The sequence below is a fragment of the Magallana gigas genome, chromosome 9 (genome assembly GCF_963853765.1).
Source record: "Magallana gigas chromosome 9, xbMagGiga1.1, whole genome shotgun sequence".
Taxonomy (NCBI): domain Eukaryota; kingdom Metazoa; phylum Mollusca; class Bivalvia; order Ostreida; family Ostreidae; genus Magallana; species Magallana gigas.
The window spans coordinates 17,513,768-17,535,188 of NC_088861.1; the positions used below are offsets into that span (position 1 = coordinate 17,513,768).

At 33.2% G+C, this 21,421-nt stretch overlaps 1 protein-coding gene and 1 long non-coding RNA gene across 10 annotated transcripts in view; both read right to left on the reverse strand.

Moving 5' to 3' along the window:
• Positions 1–6,423: 6,423 nt before the first annotated feature.
• Positions 6,424–9,914, reverse strand: LOC117691821 (uncharacterized). The gene is made up of 3 exons (XR_004603440.2): positions 9,739–9,914; positions 9,466–9,656; positions 6,424–6,841 (listed from the first exon to the last, which is right to left on the reverse strand). It is a non-coding gene; the product is annotated as an uncharacterized lncRNA (long non-coding RNA).
• Positions 9,915–12,843: 2,929 nt separating this feature from the next.
• Positions 12,844–21,421, reverse strand: part of LOC105318839 (RING finger protein 17) — a 46,484-nt gene continuing 37,906 nt past the window's right edge. For 7 of the 9 annotated variants that reach the window (XM_066072108.1, XM_066072110.1, XM_066072109.1 and 4 more), the window contains 6 exons: positions 18,738–18,824; positions 18,260–18,407; positions 17,877–18,012; positions 16,996–17,158; positions 15,812–15,927; positions 12,844–13,673 (listed from right to left, as the gene is read on the reverse strand). In XM_066072108.1, coding sequence (XP_065928180.1) covers positions 13,478–13,673; positions 15,812–15,927; positions 16,996–17,158; positions 17,877–18,012; positions 18,260–18,407; positions 18,738–18,824 — 846 coding nt within the window. In that variant the 3' untranslated portion in view covers positions 12,844–13,477. Of the gene's footprint in view, positions 13,674–14,841; positions 14,865–15,811; positions 15,928–16,995; positions 17,159–17,876; positions 18,013–18,259; positions 18,408–18,737; positions 18,825–21,421 lie in introns of all 9 variants that reach the window. The other 2 variants (XM_066072112.1, XM_066072113.1) reach the window with 2 other exon arrangements.

A 21,421-nucleotide genomic window follows, 5' to 3' on the forward strand; every position in this document is an offset into this window, starting at 1 on the left:
TCCATTAAAACAAGGGAGACTTGACTATATATTGATTTCAGAAAATCTTTCAAATATTGTTGAGAATGTCTCGATCAAATCTGGGTATAGGTCAGACCACTCTGCTGTTGTATTTGAATTTAAATTTAATACTTTTTTAAGAGGTAGAGGGCTATGGAAATTTAATAATAATTTACTTCGGGATAGAACTTATGTTGAAAAAGTTAAAGAAGTCATTCAGTCAGTTAAAGATCAATATAAAAACTCTATAGATGAGTCTGCATTTTTGGAAATTCTTCTCATGGAAATAAGGGGCTTGACAATTTCTTATTCATCTTATAGGAAGAAGAACAATGACAAGATAGAAAAGCAACTGATATCAGATATTAATGAGCTAGAAAATAGTAATGTATTTGATCTTTCATTGTTAGAGGAAAAACAAGCAGCTCTTGAAAATTTCAGAAAAGAAAAATTACGAGGACACTTTATACGCTCTCGTGCAAAATGGGTAGATGAAGGAGAAAAACCTACTAAATATTTTTGTCATTTAGAGTCAAGAAATTTTCTTAATAAAATTATTAAAAAAGTTGTAGTATCAGAAGAGAAGACTTTATATAATCAGTTAGAAATCATGGATGAGGTGAAAGCTTATTATGAGAATCTTTTTAAAAATGCAGATCATGAGCTTTCTGATATAGATTTAGAATCAACTATCCAGCCTCATAATATTTCAAAATTAGATAAATCAACATCTAAAATTTTAGATAAAAACTTCAGTGAAGGTGAAATATTAAGTGTTTTAAAAAGCATGAAAAATAACAAGTCGCCTGGAAGTGATGGTTTCACAGCTGAATTTTATAAGTTCTTTTGGGCTGATCTTAAAAACTATATAACAAAAGCAATTAACCAAATATTTTTACGTGGAGAATTGCCAGTGTCTCAGAGGTTAGGAGTTATATCATGCCTACCTAAAGGTGACAAACCTAGACAATTCCTAAAAAATTGGCGACCAATTACACTATTGAATGTTTTTTACAAGTTAATATCTGGATGTGTCAGTCTTAGGATAAAATCTACTCTTGATTTACTTATTTCTAATACTCAGACTGGTTTCATACAGGGTAGATACATTGGTGAAAATACACGATTTATTTATGATCTTATGTCTTATACAGAAGTCAAGAATATCCCTGGATTACTCATGCTTATTGACTTTGAAAAAGCTTTCGATTCAATTTCATGGTCATTTATTTATAAGGTGTTACCTTTTTTTGGATTCGGAAATCATATCATCAAATGGGTAAAAATTCTCAATACAAATTTTAAAGCGGCTATTCTCCAAAGCGGCTTTCTGTCGCAACAGTTTGAAATACAGCGAGGATGTCGTCAGGGTGACCCTGTAGCCCCATATCTGTTCATTCTTTGTGCTGAAATATTGGCTATACTAATTAAACAAAATAAAGATATTAGAGGCATTTTTGTGTATGATAGAGAACATAAAATATCCCAGTATGCAGATGATACATCCCTTATTCTTGACGGCTCTGCTTCATCTTTATTTAATGCTCTCGAAACTTTAGAATTATTTTCAAAAATATCGGGGTTGAAAGTTAATAGCTCAAAAACAAAAATTATATGGTTTGGCTCAAAAAAATTTTCATCTGAAGTCTTTCATCACTCTAGATGGAAATTAGATTGGGGAGCCATTGAATTTGTATTATTAGGTATTCATTTTTCTGTTGACTTGGAACAAATTCCAGAATTAAATTATAATATTCAAATTCCAAAAATCTCTGCACTCATCCAACAATGGGAAAGGCTAATTCTTACTCCCATAGGAAGACTTACTGTACTTAAGAGTCTTATTATTCCAAAAATAAACCATTTACTTATTTCATTACCAAATCCAAGAATAGAAACAATTTTTTGAACAATGATTTTTTTAGATTTATTTGGAAATCCAAGTGTGATAAAATTAAACGCTCAGTCGTGACACAAAACCTCTTTGCAGGAGGCTAGAATATGGTGAACTTGAATAATTTTATAATTTCTTTAAAGTGTTCTTGGATACAAAGACTAGTGCAGGGGGGACAATCTTGGTTGAGTATTTTTAAAGCAGTGTTTGGAGATACTGTGTCTGGATTTTTGGATTTTGGTGATGCTTTTATTGAAAATCTTTTGAACAACTGTACCAACACTTTTTGGAGAGATGTTCTGAAGTCATGGCTTATTGTATTGAATACACATTTTAACCAAAGTCGAATTTCAAATGATAACATAACATATGCTCCAGTTTGGTTTAATTCTAGAATTAAGGTGGATAAAAAGCCTGTGTTTTATAAAGAATGGTACAGAAGAGGTGTTAAAATTGTGAAAGACTTTTTATATGAAAATGGATCATTTCTATCAAAATCTGATTTTGAAAAGAAATTCAATTTTGAAATATGTTTTATGCAATACAACAGTATGATTAGTGCTGTAGCAAAGTTTGTAAAAGGTTCAAAGTTCTGTAAGGAAACCTACAGCCATAGCATTGGTCCTTTTGTTCCTTATCATTGTGTTGAAATTCTTTTATACAAGAAATGTACCAAGCATATATACAAATTAATTAATACTAATACAGTAGGTATTTTACCAACATCAATTAGAAGATGGAATTCCACTATTGTACAAAGAGGATATCCGGAATTAATTTTACAGGATGTGTTTAAAATATGTTTCAAGGTCACTAAAGACTCTTCTATACAATGGTTACAATATAGAACATTACATAGACTTCTCCCAGTTAAAGCTTACTTGAAAAAGTTAAAATTAGTAGATAATGACACTTGTACTTTCTGCAAGAGTGAAGTTGAAACCATTGAACATATTTTCACATCTTGTCCTACTGTACTTGCTATCTGGAATAGTTTGAGTATGCATATTTACAATACTGTCTCAAAGAGAGTTGGTTTTAATGTAATCAATGTATTATTCGGAGAGGCTCCTCTCTCAAAGTCAAATTTAGTCATTAATTTTCTAATTTTATTTACCAAACAGTATATTTTTCAATGTCTTTGTAATAAAAAAACCCCAAACATTGCTGGACTAATGTGTCATTTACTTTATAGATATGAAATTGAAAGTTGTCTAGCAATTAGAAATTCTTCTTTTTACAAACATAATACAATATGGTCTGAATGGAAAAATCTTTTCTGTGATGTTTAATATATACAAGATCTAGAGCAGAAGTCATATAGTTTTTTTTCCTGATTGTATCAACTTTATAGTATAATTACTTATAATCTATGGTATGTGTGTTTGTGTATGTATGAATGTGAAAAATGTAATTACAAAAAATTGCAAATAAAAAAAAAAAAAATGATTTAGGATTATTGTTAATATTTTTGTAAATATCATTACAAATTGTGTTTCTATAATTTTGTTCCTCAAATTTACATAGTCTTCTGTATTTTGCTTTATATGTATAAAACATTTTCCTGTATTCACCATTTAATGGGTGTTTGTTTACAAGTTTCTCATAATTTTTAACTGTATTCCTAAGATCAGAGCATGACTGTGAGAACCATGGTTTTTTCCTTGTTTTATGTTTGCCTCTTGATGTTTTCATAATAAATTTGGTTGATATTCCTGCACATTCAACAAGTATTGAGCTAAAGGCTTTTGAGATTGATTCACTATCAAGAAATTCATTATTCATAAATTCAGAAAATTTAATTTGAAATAAACTGCTTTGAATATTATTAGTGTATGATTCTATTGCATCATTGTTCCACAGAAATTTTCCGGGAATAGGTTGTAAATTATTTAATCTATCAGAGCAAGGTTCTGAGCAAAAACTGTCAAATATTGCACAACATATAGGCCGATGGTCTGAGAAGGATGTAAAATCTAAAACTTCAAAGTAACCTACTGAATTCAGAATATCCTTAGATACAAGACAATAATCAACAAGACTACAGCCGTTATATGTTATACAAGTTGGCTGACCAGTTAGGTCACCTGTTGTTCTACCATTTAAAATTCGTAAACCAGATTCCTTACAAAGGTTCAAAAGGCATTTGCCACTATTGTTAATATGTTTGTGGTCAAGATTATTTCTTGACATAATTCTATCTGGTTGATATAGAACATCATCAGAACTTGTGTGTTCAAAATCAAACATAACAAAATCAGGTTGGGTATTGGTGTACGCATTGAAGTCACCTTGTATGATTACATCACCATACTTACTATATTTCACAATATCACTTAACAGAATTGAATATATGTCTTCAATGTCGTTTACATTGCCGTTAGAGTATTTAGGAGAAATATAAACAACTCCAAGATAAATATCCCTTTGTAATCTATAAAAACTTTTATCAAGTTTGATCCATAAAATATCTGGATGATTATTACTTACTGGTTTTATACCATTTATAATTGTTGTTTTAGCATAGATATGTATTCCGTCTGAATAACGCCTAGCTTTTTTATGTTTTTTCCTAAAACTTGAATGAATTAATTGGTGATTAGGAAATCCATTGAATTGGTTTGTTTCACCTGTCCAGGTTTCGACTAGACTAGCTATGTTAAATTGGGACAATTGCTTTTGAAAATGAGGATCTTGGATTTTTTCATTTGATAGACCTTCAACATTCCACATACCCAACTTCAGAAAATCTGCATTACACTGTTTGGAGTGTTTTGAATATTTTTTCATACTAAATTGAAATGAAAAGGGATACTGAAAAAATACACTTTTTGTAATAAGTTTCTCGCGTGTTCCGGGGGGGGGGGGGGGGGTCACAATATTGTTAAAAAAAAGAACTCTTAACCAACACAGATAGATCTATTGAGTGTCGTAAAATATTTTTTTAAATATTATATTAGATACATGACAACAAAATTATATAACACTTGCGAATTTATATGGTGGCTTCAAAATAAAAAAAATAATTTCTAAATGGATTTCTCAATATACATGTAGTTTGAACGATGAAAATTAAATTGTGATTCAACAAGCAAGAAGGAATAGAGTTAAAAATATTTCAAGACATAATTTCTAAGCTTTCTTTTATCGATCTCTGGTCAGAATTAAATTATCAGAAAAAGGTTTTACTTGGTATGATAGGCAAAATATAGCTAAAAGAAGAATTAATTTAATATGTATTTTTTACTGACAACTTTGGTGATAAAAATATTTTCATATATACAATGTAGTCAAAGAATTATAGTATTTGTGGATCGTATAGTTTGAACATAAAGAATCAGAAGTTAAATATTTTTAAAAGCTTGAAAATAAATTAAATTTTTGGACCAATAAAAGAATATCTTAAATAGATTTTAAATGAAAATTTTTTAATAATTAAAATATCTTTTGGAGAGAGATCATATTGCCGAAACCGTTAGATTTTCAATGTTCTATGATTATGAGAAAAAAATTGTAAGAAGGTAGTCCGAAATTGTGAAAACTTGTCGCAAATATGCTTATAAATTCTGTTTACTGTAATTTTGTCAATCAAGTGTATTTTGTTCATTTACCTTTGATTGTCGAACGTACATGTACAATATCCAAAAATTCAGACGCTTGCTTAATTTAATATATTCTAGATTTTATTTGCATGATGTCATCATACTTGTCGGATTTATTTTCTTTGTGGTTGACTATATAAACATGTACTAAATCATAAAATACATTCCTAATAGATTTTGTTGATTTTACATACTAAAAACTGACTTTTTGTAAAACTTGTTCCCAGATGTGAAGGAGGTTTTATTTGTTGCTGATGCACCGCCTGAAATGTCGCTAGGTTTGTAGTTTACTAGTAACCAACAAGCCAAGCCACTGCCTATATATATATATATATATATATATATATATATATATATATATATATATATATATATATATATATATATATATATATACACACACACACACACACACTTTTTCCATACACATCAAAACCTTGCCTCGTGCAGATATAAGGAGCTACAGTTGTCCGGCATTATATATTATTCCCATTTATCTCTTATGATTTTATCTAATAAATACATGTATATAGTTACTTATACTGCATACATATTTTCTTGAAAAATTAGAATTAAAAAAAATAACATTTGGATGTAGATTTTTAACATAACAATTAACTTAAGTGATAAAATTTGTAAGGGTTACCTACCTTACCATTCTAACATTAATTTACAATATCATAAGGAAATTCATGTCTAATTTAATGAAAATTGCAGGTGCACATATTCAGATGGTGTTCAATATTTGTACAATTTTTTTTTAGATAAATTCATTCTGCAGTTTCCAAGTTCAAGCTTGGACAAAAAAATTGTTTGCAGACAGACGGATATACAGACGGATGTGCCGAGTGATTCCAGTATATCATCCCTTGTAACTTCGTTTTCTGGGTGGTAATATAAAGGGGTATCAAAGAATAGTATAAGAGAAAGAGCAGGTATGATTTATTCTAAATTAACATGTCACATGTCAAGACAAATTTTAAACAAAGCGTGAACACAAGTTTACATATATAGCGACCCTCTAGCCATGTTTGGTCACGTGATGCCCATGATTGGTGTGTTCAGCTTCCGTCGTACCGGCTTCTTCCGTCGTCATGCCAACCGGTTTACATCTACCATAAATAGTAACAAAGGACGAGCCCTGGACTGTGGGCACGCACGTGAGGCCAGGCTCGCACGGGCAGTCCGCGTCGCTGGCTACCGTCGAACAGGATTCGTTGATGGCGCCCAGTTTCTTGCAGTAGTAGATGATGCGGAAGAATTCGTCGTAGGCGCAGCAATATCCCGTGGGGCAACTCGTGTCACGTGCGGCCATTGAACATTTGTTCTCCATGTAATATTGATCCTGTGAACAATGATTAAGGAATCAGGAGTCATTCTAATACATGAACACAGAATTAGCTAACCTTGCAACACAATATACTGTGGAAATCGGTCATTACTTGAATAACATCAGTACATTGAGTAAATTTTACGTATTATTTAAATTGAATACATAACATCTAATAAGTATTTTATCTCCTCTTTCTTATAAAATCCGATTGTGTTCATACAGGTACTGACAAAACCAAATATAACGAGTTTGTTGTTATACTTCACTCTTTCCATGTTAAATCATGTTTCATATCTACAAAGTATAATTTCCTCGATTTCTTACGGAAGGTTATAGTTAATTCATAACTCTATAGAAACAGCCAGACTGAAATCTACACGCCCAATTTATCGATTGGTCGAAATATACAGCGGCTGAAAGTGACAGGACTGAAATTGACACGCCCTGTTTATCGATTGGTCTGAACCTACAGCGACTTAAGTAAAAACACGGACTGCATGAAATAATCACGATGATGCCAGACTCAAAGTATCACAGGAGACAATTTGGCTGTTTCTTTTAGCTAACGTACTTGTGTACGTTATCAGTAATTTAGTGAATTTTACTAACTTTTCATAATCAATTTATTAATCAGTTAAAGAAAGATGTTAATATAAACAATAAAATGCTTTCTTTGATGATTCATGCAGGTTATGAAGGTAGCGATCGTTGCAGGAAAAATTTACAAAACCCGCTAACGCGCAATGTCGCTATCTTCATAACCTGCATGAATCATCAAAGAAAGCATTTTATTGTTTAAATCATTGTGAGGTATGATATGGACTAATGTTGAATTTGTAGATAAAAAGACTGAAGGATGAAGTGATCTTTATAAATACACATGTACTTATTGTCTTGAACAGAGAAAACATGAAGTTTGAAGATACTATGAAATTCATATGTACATGTGGTAATGTCAAAAACAGAGAAAATATTGGTCGTTTTTCATCCCACTAATGCATGTTCATGTAAGAAACAGATTACTAGTACTAATACTATATACAGATGATGAAGTTTTCAAATTCAATCATATTATAAAATCAGCTTGTACCATATAATATATATAGCTTTATCTCTCCACTGCTATAGCCGTGACAATAACGGCCCTCGTTTTTTATGTTCTTATCCAAAAGACCATGAACTTTGTCCAAATACTGTCGAACGCTTAGCTATGTACATGTACTTGTACGATAGTAGGAGAAAGAACGATTTTTGTCTTGTCTTTTTTGCCGTTTTAAATCAGATTTGTGTGGATGTGTTTTTAAAATTGCTATAGTGTTGTATTTCCTTTTTGGGAATTTATAAAGGGTGCAAATACTTCATTTTCTTACATTTCTGGTGGCAGGTTTGTTCATAAGATGTAAATTGGATAAATAGTATACTTTCAGTAAATAACATCAACAGTTTGTTCATTCCCCCCCCCCCTCCCATAGCACTATTTTAATTTGCGGATTCTTTACCCAATAAGTAGAGCACAGGTTCACACCAAATCCAATTTGGATTTGGATATGCGATTGCATATAGAATCACCCCACTCCCTAAAAATAATTATGTGTGAAATTATCCGCCTTAAAGAGACATTCTCTCTTTACATTACATACTGCAATCGTGGGCGTTTACATACTAGTATACAGACAATGCATCTAAGAATAGTAGTTGTCGTTCGTACATGTATGTAAAGTACATTTTATGAACGATGCATAAACATACGTGTACTTTAAATTGCTTATTGTTTTACTTGGACTACTTTCTTTTGTACATGTACATTGATAAAGTCTTAACTGAAAGCTTTTTTAGAGTTAAGAACCCTCACTGATGCGTAAAAATAGAATCCGATATTAAAAGAATGCCCTGTGTGTTAAACATAAGGAAAAAATACATGTGTAACGTTAGGTATCAGAGCCATACAGTATTATTGATTGATTATAATTAATATTAATAAATAATCAAATGCAAACCCTATGAATTTTACCGCAGGCTATAGTTATATTTATCTGGATATGTGAAAAACAAACTTTATTGTTTATTAAGAAAAATAATAAGCACCCGATCTATCATTTTGTTGCTCAGCAGTAACTTAATATACATAGAGAGTCTAGAATGTTCGGTACCTTAGTAAGTAAACAATGCCAAATTATAACTTATTGTTCTAAATCATATAGTCCAAGATTGGTATATTGAAATTACAAATACAACACCCCCCCCCCCCCAAAAAAAAAAAAACAAAAACAAAAAAACTACTATTAATTATCACCGCTTGATTTGGACAGACGATCTCAAGTCAAAGCCTCAACCCCTTCTCATCCGTCCCTTAAAAACTTGTATAATCTGAATTAAAGTAGGGCATGTAAGGCCACCCGAGGTCAAGCCTTTAGGTGAAGTGGTATTTTGATGATTTTTTTAATTATCAGATAATTAAAAAGTAAAGCTCATGCTATAGTTCGACATTTTATGAAATTAAACTCATATATATACATTCTGTACCAAGAGGAACGGATACACGATCTTTTCTAATGAAAAGACGGCCAAAATAAGAAAAAAAAATCCGAAATTTTTGAGAAAAAAGTCAAGGTATATTTGTTCATTAAAATTTTTACCTGTCTTTTTACTCTTGGCAAAGCCGCCACCAAAGTACATAGTCCGAGGATGGTCAAAAAATACATGCTGCGCTCTGTTGTCCTATAAATTGAGTAAGTACTGTGCAGTGCAGTGGGTTTTCTTATCTCAGTGGTGAATCCACGGTCTATGACATGGGACCCTCTGATGTCTTTAGGTCATATTCCAGTTTCTATTGACATAAAATGTGACATTGGCAAGAAAGTTAACGTCCCGAGGTATATGTATACAAGAAATAGGAGCTAGCTACGAACCCATTTTGGTGACAAAGTCCCAAATTAAAAGTCCGGCGTCTGAGGGGGTGAAAACCTTCAATACACAGAGACTAGTGTTCGTAATCGGAATGTCGGCCCTGAAATGCAACCAAAATATCCCCCCCGAACGAATTGACTCTATCACGTTCTATAAATGTTTTGATATATAAATGAGGTATCCTTTTATACGTGTGGTGTCCCCCTACCTACCGAGGGGTCTGTCACCTGGTGAATGGCTTATATAAGGTGTATGTCCGACCCTTCCCCCTCTGAGCTTTGGAGGATCGGTTGTTTACCCACCTCAGGAAAACAATATGTCCCCCCTAATATATAAAGATAACCTTAAGGATTCCCCAGACCAAATACCCAGCCCATAAAGACAGATACTCAAGAAAGATTTGTTTATCTGTAACACTTTTGGGGGAAAATAGATCACATTTTTAGATCTCTAAAACAAATTTGAAATCATACATAATACCCGTAGTTCAGTTTAATTTGAAATGATAGGGTCTTTGAAGATGAGCTAAATGATCGGGTATATGTACATATGTATATTTCATCAGTAACTAGTAATTAAGCCTTTACTTTTTCGTGATATAGGATATGGGGAAGTTTCAAGAAATTTATTCATTTCTACATGTTAGGTAAAAAAATAAGATCTCATAATTTTATTTGATACATGTACAGACTACTCTCAAATAATATATTTTAAAATCAATTTGTTCAGGATGATTTTTAAATTTCTATTTTTTATCACTAACTATGTAATGAATATAATAAATACCCTTTTCCCATATCACAGCCTGTTTCAGCCCTCGACCAGTATCATTCTTCGGGCTGATATTGGGGTCTCGGGCTGATACTGGCTGTGATATGGAAAAGGGTATGTATTATTCTCTATATACATATACAATACCCGAAAAAAATTAGGATTCTTTTTTTATTTTTGTTTTATCAATTAGGTTCTTAAAAGTATTATTAAAAACCACCACTTCGCTTTAGCGACAGCGGTAACCTACCATCTAAGAGAGGAAATGGGATATTAAGACAAACGTATAAAAGGAAAATTATATCATATTTAACTGTTTAAAAATCCATAAAATTCCTTATATATTATTCAAAGAAAGGTATAAAATGGTGGACGGGGTGTCGTACGTACCATATTTTTGTGCGTATATATATTAAGAGGCTACAAGCAAGTAGCTTCAGCTCCCCCCCCCCTTTTCTCGCTGATGTAAGAAATAGAAGCGCCGAGGTAAAAAATAGAAGTGAAAATATTAACAGTGAAATTGAAGTATGAAATTTCCTTTGCTACATGCCTTGGTTAATTACCAAGTCAAGAAATAAATGATAAATGTGTATAATTGAGTCACAAAAATTTCTCCTTCCAATTGGATCACCTACATGTTCTATATAGACGAGACAGCGTGGCCACAGAGAGCAGACGATTACCTTACAATATAATACATGCATCACGCGACGTCTTTATATCTTTATATGATATTGCCACACCACAATGATATGACTTTTATTCCCCTTTATCTTAACTTTTGAAACAAATAAGTCAATAGTATAATTATGTGACGTGTTTGATATCCTAAAACCCAGAAACGGATGAGGGAGAAAACATGGTTGGCGAAGGGGGGGGGGCACAGCCAGTAATTCCCCGGGGTGTTTTCCTTGAAAAAAAGGAAATTTTTGCCTTCGCTCTTTAAGTGTCGTTTTAATTTGTTTCCTTCAGCTTAAACGATTGGACGATACAGTTAGCTAGCGATTACCGAGATTTCAATTTTAAGACAGCTTCTAAAAAAATTACCCATGGATTAAAAAAACAATTATATTTCATATTTACCATATATTAAATAGATTATATATTTAACATTTAAATGTATAATTCCACCATAATTATTTTTTTAGAACGAACATTTTTCCCTACCAGAATATTCTATTAATGTATTTTGAACAAACATATACTCCCTCCCCCCCCCCCCCCCCCCCCCATCCCCTATTTTATTTTAAACAGAGAGAAAATTCTACTCAACACATAAAGATCATAAAAAATCGACTATTCCCACACCCTTCAAGAAGATTGGTGAGGTAAGGTTTTTTTTTGAAAATTATGTTTATCAAAATTTTGGGACCCACCCCCCCCCCCCTTTTTCAGAAGGATGCTACGTGCCTGCTCAAGGGCACTGATTAGGGACAAAAATCAAATGGTTGACGTCACACTTCCTATCAAAGTGCACTACATGTGGAGAGCCATGTCTATCCTCAAATTACGCAATGTGCACTGGTCTGCCAGTTCGTGGCATTGATAATTTGAAAGAAAAAACCCACCATGTTACCGGTTTCATGAATAGTTTCTAGTGCTTATGGTCAATGTTAATACATGTACTATAGGGATACTAACTCACTATTTAAGGTGGCATGGAACACTTCTATTACGTGACGTACTTCCTATCGAAATAAACAGTAAAATCAAGTACACTAATCTTATATTTCTATTTTTTCTTTCCTGTTAGTGATACCAGCGTAGCGGAGCCCAATGGGTTAGAGCGTTACCTACGAATCAGTTAGTCATCGGTTCGAATCCTGCTGGTTCTTGTATAAAATTTTACCTTTCCAAAAAAAAATTTTAAAACATATTTGTGGTCAAATTTGAAAATTCTAAACATTGACTGGTGTCCTATACCACCTGAATCATTTGCAAGTCCAAAACAATATTTGCGGCATGTTTTAAATAATCACCGTGGACTTTATTTACAAAGTCTTTATTTTCTATCTTTACTATAAACATTTACTCAAACCAATAATTATTCCATCTTCTGTTCCATTTCCCATTTCTCCTTATTGATCATATTCCTATACAAGTATTAAAATTCTGTAACTATGGTTTGAGGTATTATTGAATAAAATTGCAAAAAACAAACCCATACCTTTACAAACTCAATTCACCTTTGTAACATACAGTGAAATAATTTTAATACCCCCCCCCCCCCCCCAATATCAGTAAATGTACATTGAATTTGATAATGTTCCAGTAAACCTCGATGGATGACCTATAACAACTCTTTCTGATCTTGAATAAAGATATCATATAACACATTTTTTGTTGTTATTCTTTTTATTGTCAATTATTCAAAAAACGAAACAATCTTCAGTAAAAGGGAAATAAGATGGAATATCTTTCCACCACTATACAGTAAACCACCTTCGCTAGCCAAGAGATTTCTTGATCCACTCCTCTCCGAGAGCGGATCCTAAACCCTTGACTAGCGAAGATGACAGTACACACAATGAAGAGAGAAACTATTAACAACATACAAGTCCTAATTGGTCAACAACAGTCCTAGAAAAAAAAAAGGAAAAAATTATTTCACGTAATGATTGTACATATACATTTGCTATATGGTAACCCTGAATGAAATTAAAACAAAATTTTGTCGTATGATAAAAAGAGATAAAAGATCATTTATCTACAACAAAAGAGGAAAAAAAAAAGTTTTTCTTGAATATTTTGCACATATGGTTCAATACACATACAGTTACATGTAATAATAAACAGAGTCAACATCAAGCTTAATGAGATCCACATCCAATTGAAATTTCTAACTTTCCTTCCATTCAATAAACTATCTTCTTTTTCTTTAATCTCAAACATGTTTTTCGTTATACAAGGAAATTGGTCTTCCCTATCTTAATAACAAACTTCAACATGAAAATTTGATTTCTTGTTTTTCTACAACTCGGCTTCAGTTATGATGAGACCACATGAGACATTCTCGTTATCTGATTGGCTGGTTTCCTCCTCTTCCTCCTCAAAGTCCAGGTCCTCCATATCTCCCATATCTTCCATATCTCCCATCTCCTCTATCTCCTCGATGAGGACATCTTCGGACCCTAGGCGAGTCCTGGAGGGCTCTTCATCATTACATCTGTCAAGTAAAATGTTGTACATGTAATTAATTAAGTGACGTCTAAAATATTCTTTAAAAAAATTCTCATTTTCCTTTAAAAATAAATTCCCATTATTTTTGCAGTAGTTTTTCAATTTTTTTTTTTTAATAGTATACTCCTAAAAATCTAGATACATATAATTATAACGATAATCTACTTTGTGATTCAGTTGTAAAATAAATCCAATTTTTTGTTAATGACCCATTTATGCTATGCTTTATATACATTAAATGGAAAGTTAAGATACAGTGTTACACAGATGGGAGAATACCCGTTTACCAGTAAGTACATATTTACAGTCACATACATATACATGTGTACCAGTAATTTCTAGATATATTTAAATTTATACAGATTTTAAAAAATTAGTCATGATGGAATGGAGAGAACAAACAAGCAGTACATGTATAAATTAGGTAAATCGTGTTTGTGGTAATTTAAAAAAAACAAACCAAAAACACATGGTGTTATCAGAAATGCAAAAAGTCACATTACATATTAAGCAGACTCTGATGACAGTGTGTAGATATGAATGACAAGTGTAGTTGTTTGGATTTTCTTAAAGCACATAGTGTTATCAGTAATGAAATAGACCGCTTTCTATACCGGTACATCGCAGTAAACTAGATAATTATGATTGGCAAGGTGTTAACAAAAGGTCAAGCGGTAAGAAAGCCAGCAACAAACATAGACAAGGGATCATGTTTACATATCCATTTACTGCACCTGATGACCCAGACCATCACATGTACTCCTAAAAAGTCCCCCCACCCAAAAAATGTTTTGCTTTCAAAGCCACATCTAAGGCCAGCTAGTTCAGCAGAATCAAAAAATGTGAGACATTGTGGTGACTCTGTTGACATGCACTTTAAGACAGAGAACTTTGTACCCAGTCTTGAAATTCATTGAAAATATGTTCCAAACCCACTCTCCCTGATATCCTAGATACTGAACTGTGTTATAAGCAACAACCAAGTTAACATTGATTTGGAATATAATATCCCTGGTACCTGTAGAAAGAAGTCACAAGCAGACAGCAAGCAACATGGAAAAAAGAGTGAATAAAAAGAAAAAAAGTATCGCTGACAATAGAAGGAAAAAGCACAATCCACATAAATACATGTGTTACTGTCCACGTGCACTTACCTGTTCAACCAGGGTAGAAAGAACTTTAATCAAAACATACAATTCACTATTACATGTATTCATTTCAGACTCTCACCCTTTCCACCTTTTCTTTAGTTAATAATTAAAAATTACAATCGAAAAATTACACATCAAAAATTACACACCCAAAATGTTTATGTACATGTATTAAAAAGATTCTATAGAATCATTAACCAATTCACTGTGAATATTTTTACTCAGGTGACCTTATAAAACATACTGTTGTTTCATAAATATTCATGAGCATCAACCTGGGTTTTTTTTCAGTTTCAGGGCACGTGCATTTGTTTCTGTAACAAAAGTTCTTTCTATAACACAAAGTATATAACTTCAAATTCTGTGAGGAATCTCAGTCCCTTATGTGAATTGCAGTCATTTTTGCTTTCAGACGATTCACAATGATTTTTGCTTTCAGACGGATCGCAATGGGATAGTGGTTACCAACATACCGGTATCTATTTTACAATTATTTAATAATTTATCTATAAAATCATATACGGCAAGCTTGCCTTTATTTATTTCTATCTGCAAAAACAGCATCCAACCTGGCATTGCTCGCCATCTGGAAATTCAAGTTGTTGCACAGCATAAACATTGGTTTGCTTCTTTTCTGTTGAAAGCAAAAATGAACAGGGGTACTCCATGTAAGTTGGAGTTAGACACCTTGTGTTGTGGGTTAAACTTTACTGCAGATACAATTGCCTGTGTTTCAGGGACATGTTAATTACAGTGTATTATAAATGGTCCTGCCAAAAAAAATGACACATTTTTTCTCCAGATGGTGTACCCACGGAATCCCAGGTAATTGGTGATCAAAGAATATTGATGAAACCACAGTACGTACACAAACAACAGAAAGTTAAACATGCCACTTGTAGGCAAACTTCATGCTGTGGAATAATGCATGTATAAAGTGTATTTTAAAACATGTTATGGAGACTATACTTACAAATCTGATTCCTCGCTATACTGTAGCAGGCCTGAGTCTATCAACTCCTGATATAGCAGAGTCATGTTACTCCAGTCCTCCGCCCCGAACAGCTCGCCTTGTAGAGGGTCCAGCTTCTGGTAATATTCAACAAATTTTAATATTATCGAGTAGAGTGTAGATCTATTAAACCTTTAAGTTAGTAAATGTAGTTGTCTTTTAAGGAGGCTGACTTGCATTTTTTTTTTTTCGTTTTTTTTTACATGGATTCATCAAAAATTTAGAAAAAGAATACCAAGAATAGTACCGGAATATATTCATGTGTTGATTTTTAAGATGTTCAATTTTTAACTTTTCCTTTTATGTCAATTCTAAAAATCTAATCCTTTAATGCTTCATTTTAACATAACATCATAATAGCAATATGGCCATGCTCTACTACAACATTAAATAAATAAAATTTTCTAAAAATAAATGTACAATGAAAGCTAAAGTCAGCCATCTTAAATCAAGACTGTCAAAGATTTACTTTTGGATTTAACCTTTATTCATTTATGTAACAAAATAAACTGATATAAAAACAGGATTTTAAATTGATTGTATTCCAACAGTTTTGTTTGCAAAGAAGAGTTAAAGGTAAGTGGTGAAACAAAGAAAATTAAAATATTTTGTGAAGGTTTGACTTTATCACAAACAAACTCAATAATCACTTGAGCCATGCAAATTGAATCAGAAACATGATTTGATTTACAGAATAAAATCAATTGCAAGTGAAAAGCAAGTGAAGCTTTAACAAAGTTAAATCATGAACAAGAGGCCCAAGGGCCCCAATGGTCACCTGAGCAATTATGCACAAATTCAATTCAGCCTGACACCTCACTCATGATTCATAAATGTTTCCAATTCCTTGCTTGTTTTGTAAAGTATCCCAATGAAAATATAAAAAACACAAATATTTACTATTTTCACAATGTATGGTGAAATACTTGTCAGAGTCATATTTGTTTATTTGCCGATACAAATCTCTCAATTTTGGTTGAGGGCTCATTGTTCCCCCCCCCCCCCCCCCCTTAAATTCCCATATGAAGTTTAAGATAATAAAAGTTATCAAGCCAAAACCTACGATAGGTCACTACGTCATTTATATAACTTTGGAAACAAAATAGTTTGCAGCCATTCCTTTATCAATGTTGTGGAAGACTGACCTTCAGACAGCACTTTGAGACTTTGGCACCAGCACACTGCAGCATCCGCTCCTGTGCCTGGACGTTCCAGGAGGCCTGGGGGGTAGGGATCTGTATTCCTGAAAGCACCAGTCTCCTCGCCTGGGCGGGCAGCGACTGAAACTGTGGGGGCAGAGTCCTCACCCTGGAACAATTTGGTTGATTACTTAGTGACTGTGTGAACACAATAATATGAATTTTTTTATATCATCTCATTATGATTATACATGTACATATTATGCATATTGTAAAGAGGAATCCTTTAATGTCTTTAATTTTAGCTGGACAAAACCTGTCCTTACCTCTTTAGAAGTGCAATCTCTTATGGACAAAACCTGTCCTAACTTCTCTAGAAGTACAATCTCTAATGGGGCAAAAACTGTCCTAACCTCTCTAGTGGTACAATCTCTAATGGACACACCCTGCTCCTACCTCTCTAGTGGTACAATCTCTAATGGACAAAACCTGTCCTTACCTCTCTAGTGGTACAATCTCTAATGGGGCAAAAACTGTCCTAACCTCTCTAGTGGTACAATCTCTAATGGACACACCCTGCTCCTACCTCTCTAGTGGTACAATCGCTAATGGACAAAACCTGCCCCTACCTCTCTAGTGGTACAATCTCTCATGGACAAAACCTGCCCCTACCTCTCTAGAAGTACAATCTCTTATGGACAAAACCTGTCCTAACTTCTCTAGAAGTACAATCTCTAATGGACAAACCCTGCCCCTACCTCTCTAGTGGTACAATCTCTAATGGACAAAACCTGCCCCTACCTCTCTAATGGAACAATCTCTAATGGACACACCCTGTCCCTACCTCTCTAGTGGTACAATCTCTAATGGACAAAACCTGTCCCTACCTCTCTAGTGGTACAATCTCTGATGTTCCAAAGTCAACATATAGCACCAGGACCTGGTTTTGGTGATCTGGTGCTGTGATGACCAGGCCCCGGTACCAACACTGGTCAAAGCCGTACTGGGCACAGCACATCTTGCCTGCAACACAATTATTCAGTTGACAAACGAAAGATCAAGCAGCACTTGTTCATCAACTGTATCAAATAAGGCTTATCTGTTCCAGTAAATATAATATTTTTCACATGAACATGATTATCTAAGTCATGGTTTCATGAAGAAGTGATCCAAGATGAACCTAACCAAGCCCTTGGTAAGGCCAAGGATTCAAATTGACTGATCATATTTCTTTCGGGTCAAGGATTTTCTGAGACTTTTCCTAATTTACCTGGCTTGGGTCTCATCAGGGGTGGGGATACAGGCCCTGCCTCATTGAGCTCCACCCACATCTGTTCCAGTTTGGTCAGCTGATGGTTGATTTCATCTGTTCTCTCATCGGCCTCGTCCCCGCTGTATCGAGTGTGTTGATAGTATATCTACAAGTAAGGTCACAGACAGGTGAAAATAGATTCTTCTCTGGATTAGCAAATATATGTTGGGTGGGCGCATGGTTGGACGAGTGGATTTTAATACACCTTCAAAATATCTATTTCTCATTTATGTAAATAACAATTTTTCTAATCTTAATTAACATTTGAATATAAACAAAGAATTAATTGCCAAGTAAAACAGGTTCGATACTCAGAATCTTATATGTGTTCATAGTGCATTTTTGATAATAACAATTATTAAACTGTGATGTAAAATATTACATTAATCTCATTTGATAGTAACATAATGTACATGTACTTCCAAAATTCACTTACCACATTGGGTATTTCTACATGTGTGATGAGAACATCAAAGAATTCCCCAACAGTATACAAAGGCATACTTTTGTATGGGTTCTTGGTCTGAGGTAGGAAAAAAAATCATGAAATACAAAATAATAAGTTTAAACTGTACAAAAGAAAATTATTAATTCTATATGTGTCTATATTTGCTTTGTTTGACATTTAAAAGACAATTTTTTTTTAGAAGTTTCTATCGATTTATCATTTCTAAAAGGTTTGAATACTGTAGATTCCAAATTAAATGCGAGGAATTAATATCCGCGTAAAATCGCGAGGAGCACCCTTCGCGAATTTAAAATTTTGCCATTATTTTTTGAGAGTTGAGAACTATGAGAAATACAGTACCGATCAGACCCAACCTAACAGAAAGTAAACCCCAACTAAACCCTGGGTTTACTTCGGGTTTACTAGAGTGGACCCAGAGTAAACCTAGAGTAAACCCAGAGTGGACACAGAGAGTAAACCCGGTCAGAAGTATATCCCTGAAAACAGACACTAACTGTGTATTCGGAATATACAAGGGGCAGAAATTACAGGCAGTAGTATGGTAAGATAAAAGATGGGTCTGCTTCACACTTCAGTGTGTACTGTTGACCTCAAAAGCAATATCCAAGTAAACCCAAAGTAATACCTGAGTGGACCCCAATTTTCAAAAGTAAACCCAGAGTAAACCAAAAGTAAACCCAAAGTAAACCCAGAGTAAACCCAAAGTAAACCAAACAAGAGGCCCATGGGCCACAAATCGCTCACCTGAACAATAGTCCTTGTATCATTTTATTTCGAAAGGGTTTATTATGAAGTGAACTCTGAATAAATATTGTAAAACTCATATATATTTCAAGATTTTGCCATATATTAAACAATACATAAAAAGAAACAATTTTATCTTTGGCATGTTTTTATTCATAGTTATTTTACACATCAACTGAGACTGAATTTTAAGCTCTAAAATACCCATTTGCAGTAAAAAAAAAAAAAAATCCAATTTCACTGAAAAAATTGAATTATATTCGTTAAATAATTAAAAGATGATATTGGCATCTGTTTTGTATTTCAATCATTAAAAGCTTCTTTATTGATTCATCAAATAAAAATATTGCAGGTGTGATGAGGACATTAGGCATGTTAGATTTTGCATTCTCATCGATCATCTGTCTTATAGACTAAACTCAAAAAACATGGAAAGTCTAAATATAGTTGTTAAAGTCTATCAATGATTCCTACTTTTTTTCCATAACAATTTCTTATCTTTTGTTCCTTTATCTTTCCTAACTGTGTGTTTGTGAATCAAAACTTCGTAAAAACTAAGATCCACACCTTTTTGAAGTTGTTTGAATTTATGATCTTTGAACCCGATCACTTGGATCCCGATATGTGAGTAATTGATGTCGGGATTGAAATTCCAAAAAAACAAAAAACTAGTCGATAAACATACACATGTATTTCCATATAATTTAACTATGATAAACTTATCATGGAAATTTCTTTTTTCTTTTTTTTTTTAATACTTCTTTTAATAAAACATGATTTAAACAATTTAGAATCTGCACTATCTTAGAATGATTGCACAGTAATCTCACAAACTGTAGCATTGTAATTCTTAAAAAGAAGAGTTTAAAACACTTTCCCATTGTATAATTCTATCTTAAACTTTGAACATATTTTGGAGCCGTACGTAGTATTAGTCCGGGGATCACGGTTTTCACAATTTAGGATCTACACTATCTTAGGGTACTTGTATATTAATCTCACTATTTTTAGCACTGTAGTCCTTGAGAATACATTTTTAAAAACATTTTCCCCCATATATTTCTATGTTAAATTTGTCGTTTTTAATCAACTTTGAACCCCTCTTGGGACCCCAGTATTGACCCGGGGATCGCGATTTTAACAATTTAGAATCTTCACTATATATACAAGCTTTGGTGTAAATATTGGCATATCTGGTGTAGTGGTTCTTAAGAAGAAAATTTTTTAAGACACCCACCCAATTTTCGCAGTTTCGCAATTATCTCCCTTTTAAAAAGGGTTGTGACCTTTATTTTAACAATTTAGAATCCCCTTCTCATAAGGATGCTTTGTACCAAGTTTGGTTAAATTTGGCTCAGCGGTTCTAGAGAAGAAGTCAAAAATGTGAAAAGTTTACAGACGGACGGACAGACAGACGGACGGACGACGGACAACAGGTGATCAGAAAAGCTCACTTGAACCTTCGGTTCAGGTGAGCTAAAAAGTAAACCCGGGGTTTAGTTGGGGTTTACTCTGGTGTTAGGTTGGGTATGATCGGTACTGTAAGGATAAAAGTTCCGCGTTCGTGATTTTATATTCTCGCAATTTGATACAAAGTAGCAGGATTGCGGAATTAAGAACTCGAGTAATATAAGGAATTTACAGTATAATATCATTACTGAACTAATTTACAAAACGGTTCAAGAAAGACCCTTACCAAAGTCAAAACTTTGTATCTTTTCTAAATTTGAACATGCTCTCTCCATGTTATGGGTATCTTGAATCTTGTAATCTTGTAATAGGTTTACTTTTCAATAGAGCAGAAAGATAACTTAAATTTGTTGACGGTAATTGAAATGTAGTTGCATCATATACTCCATCTGTCCAAGTCTAGATGTACCGGAAGTTTTAGTTGTAGGAAGTTTCTA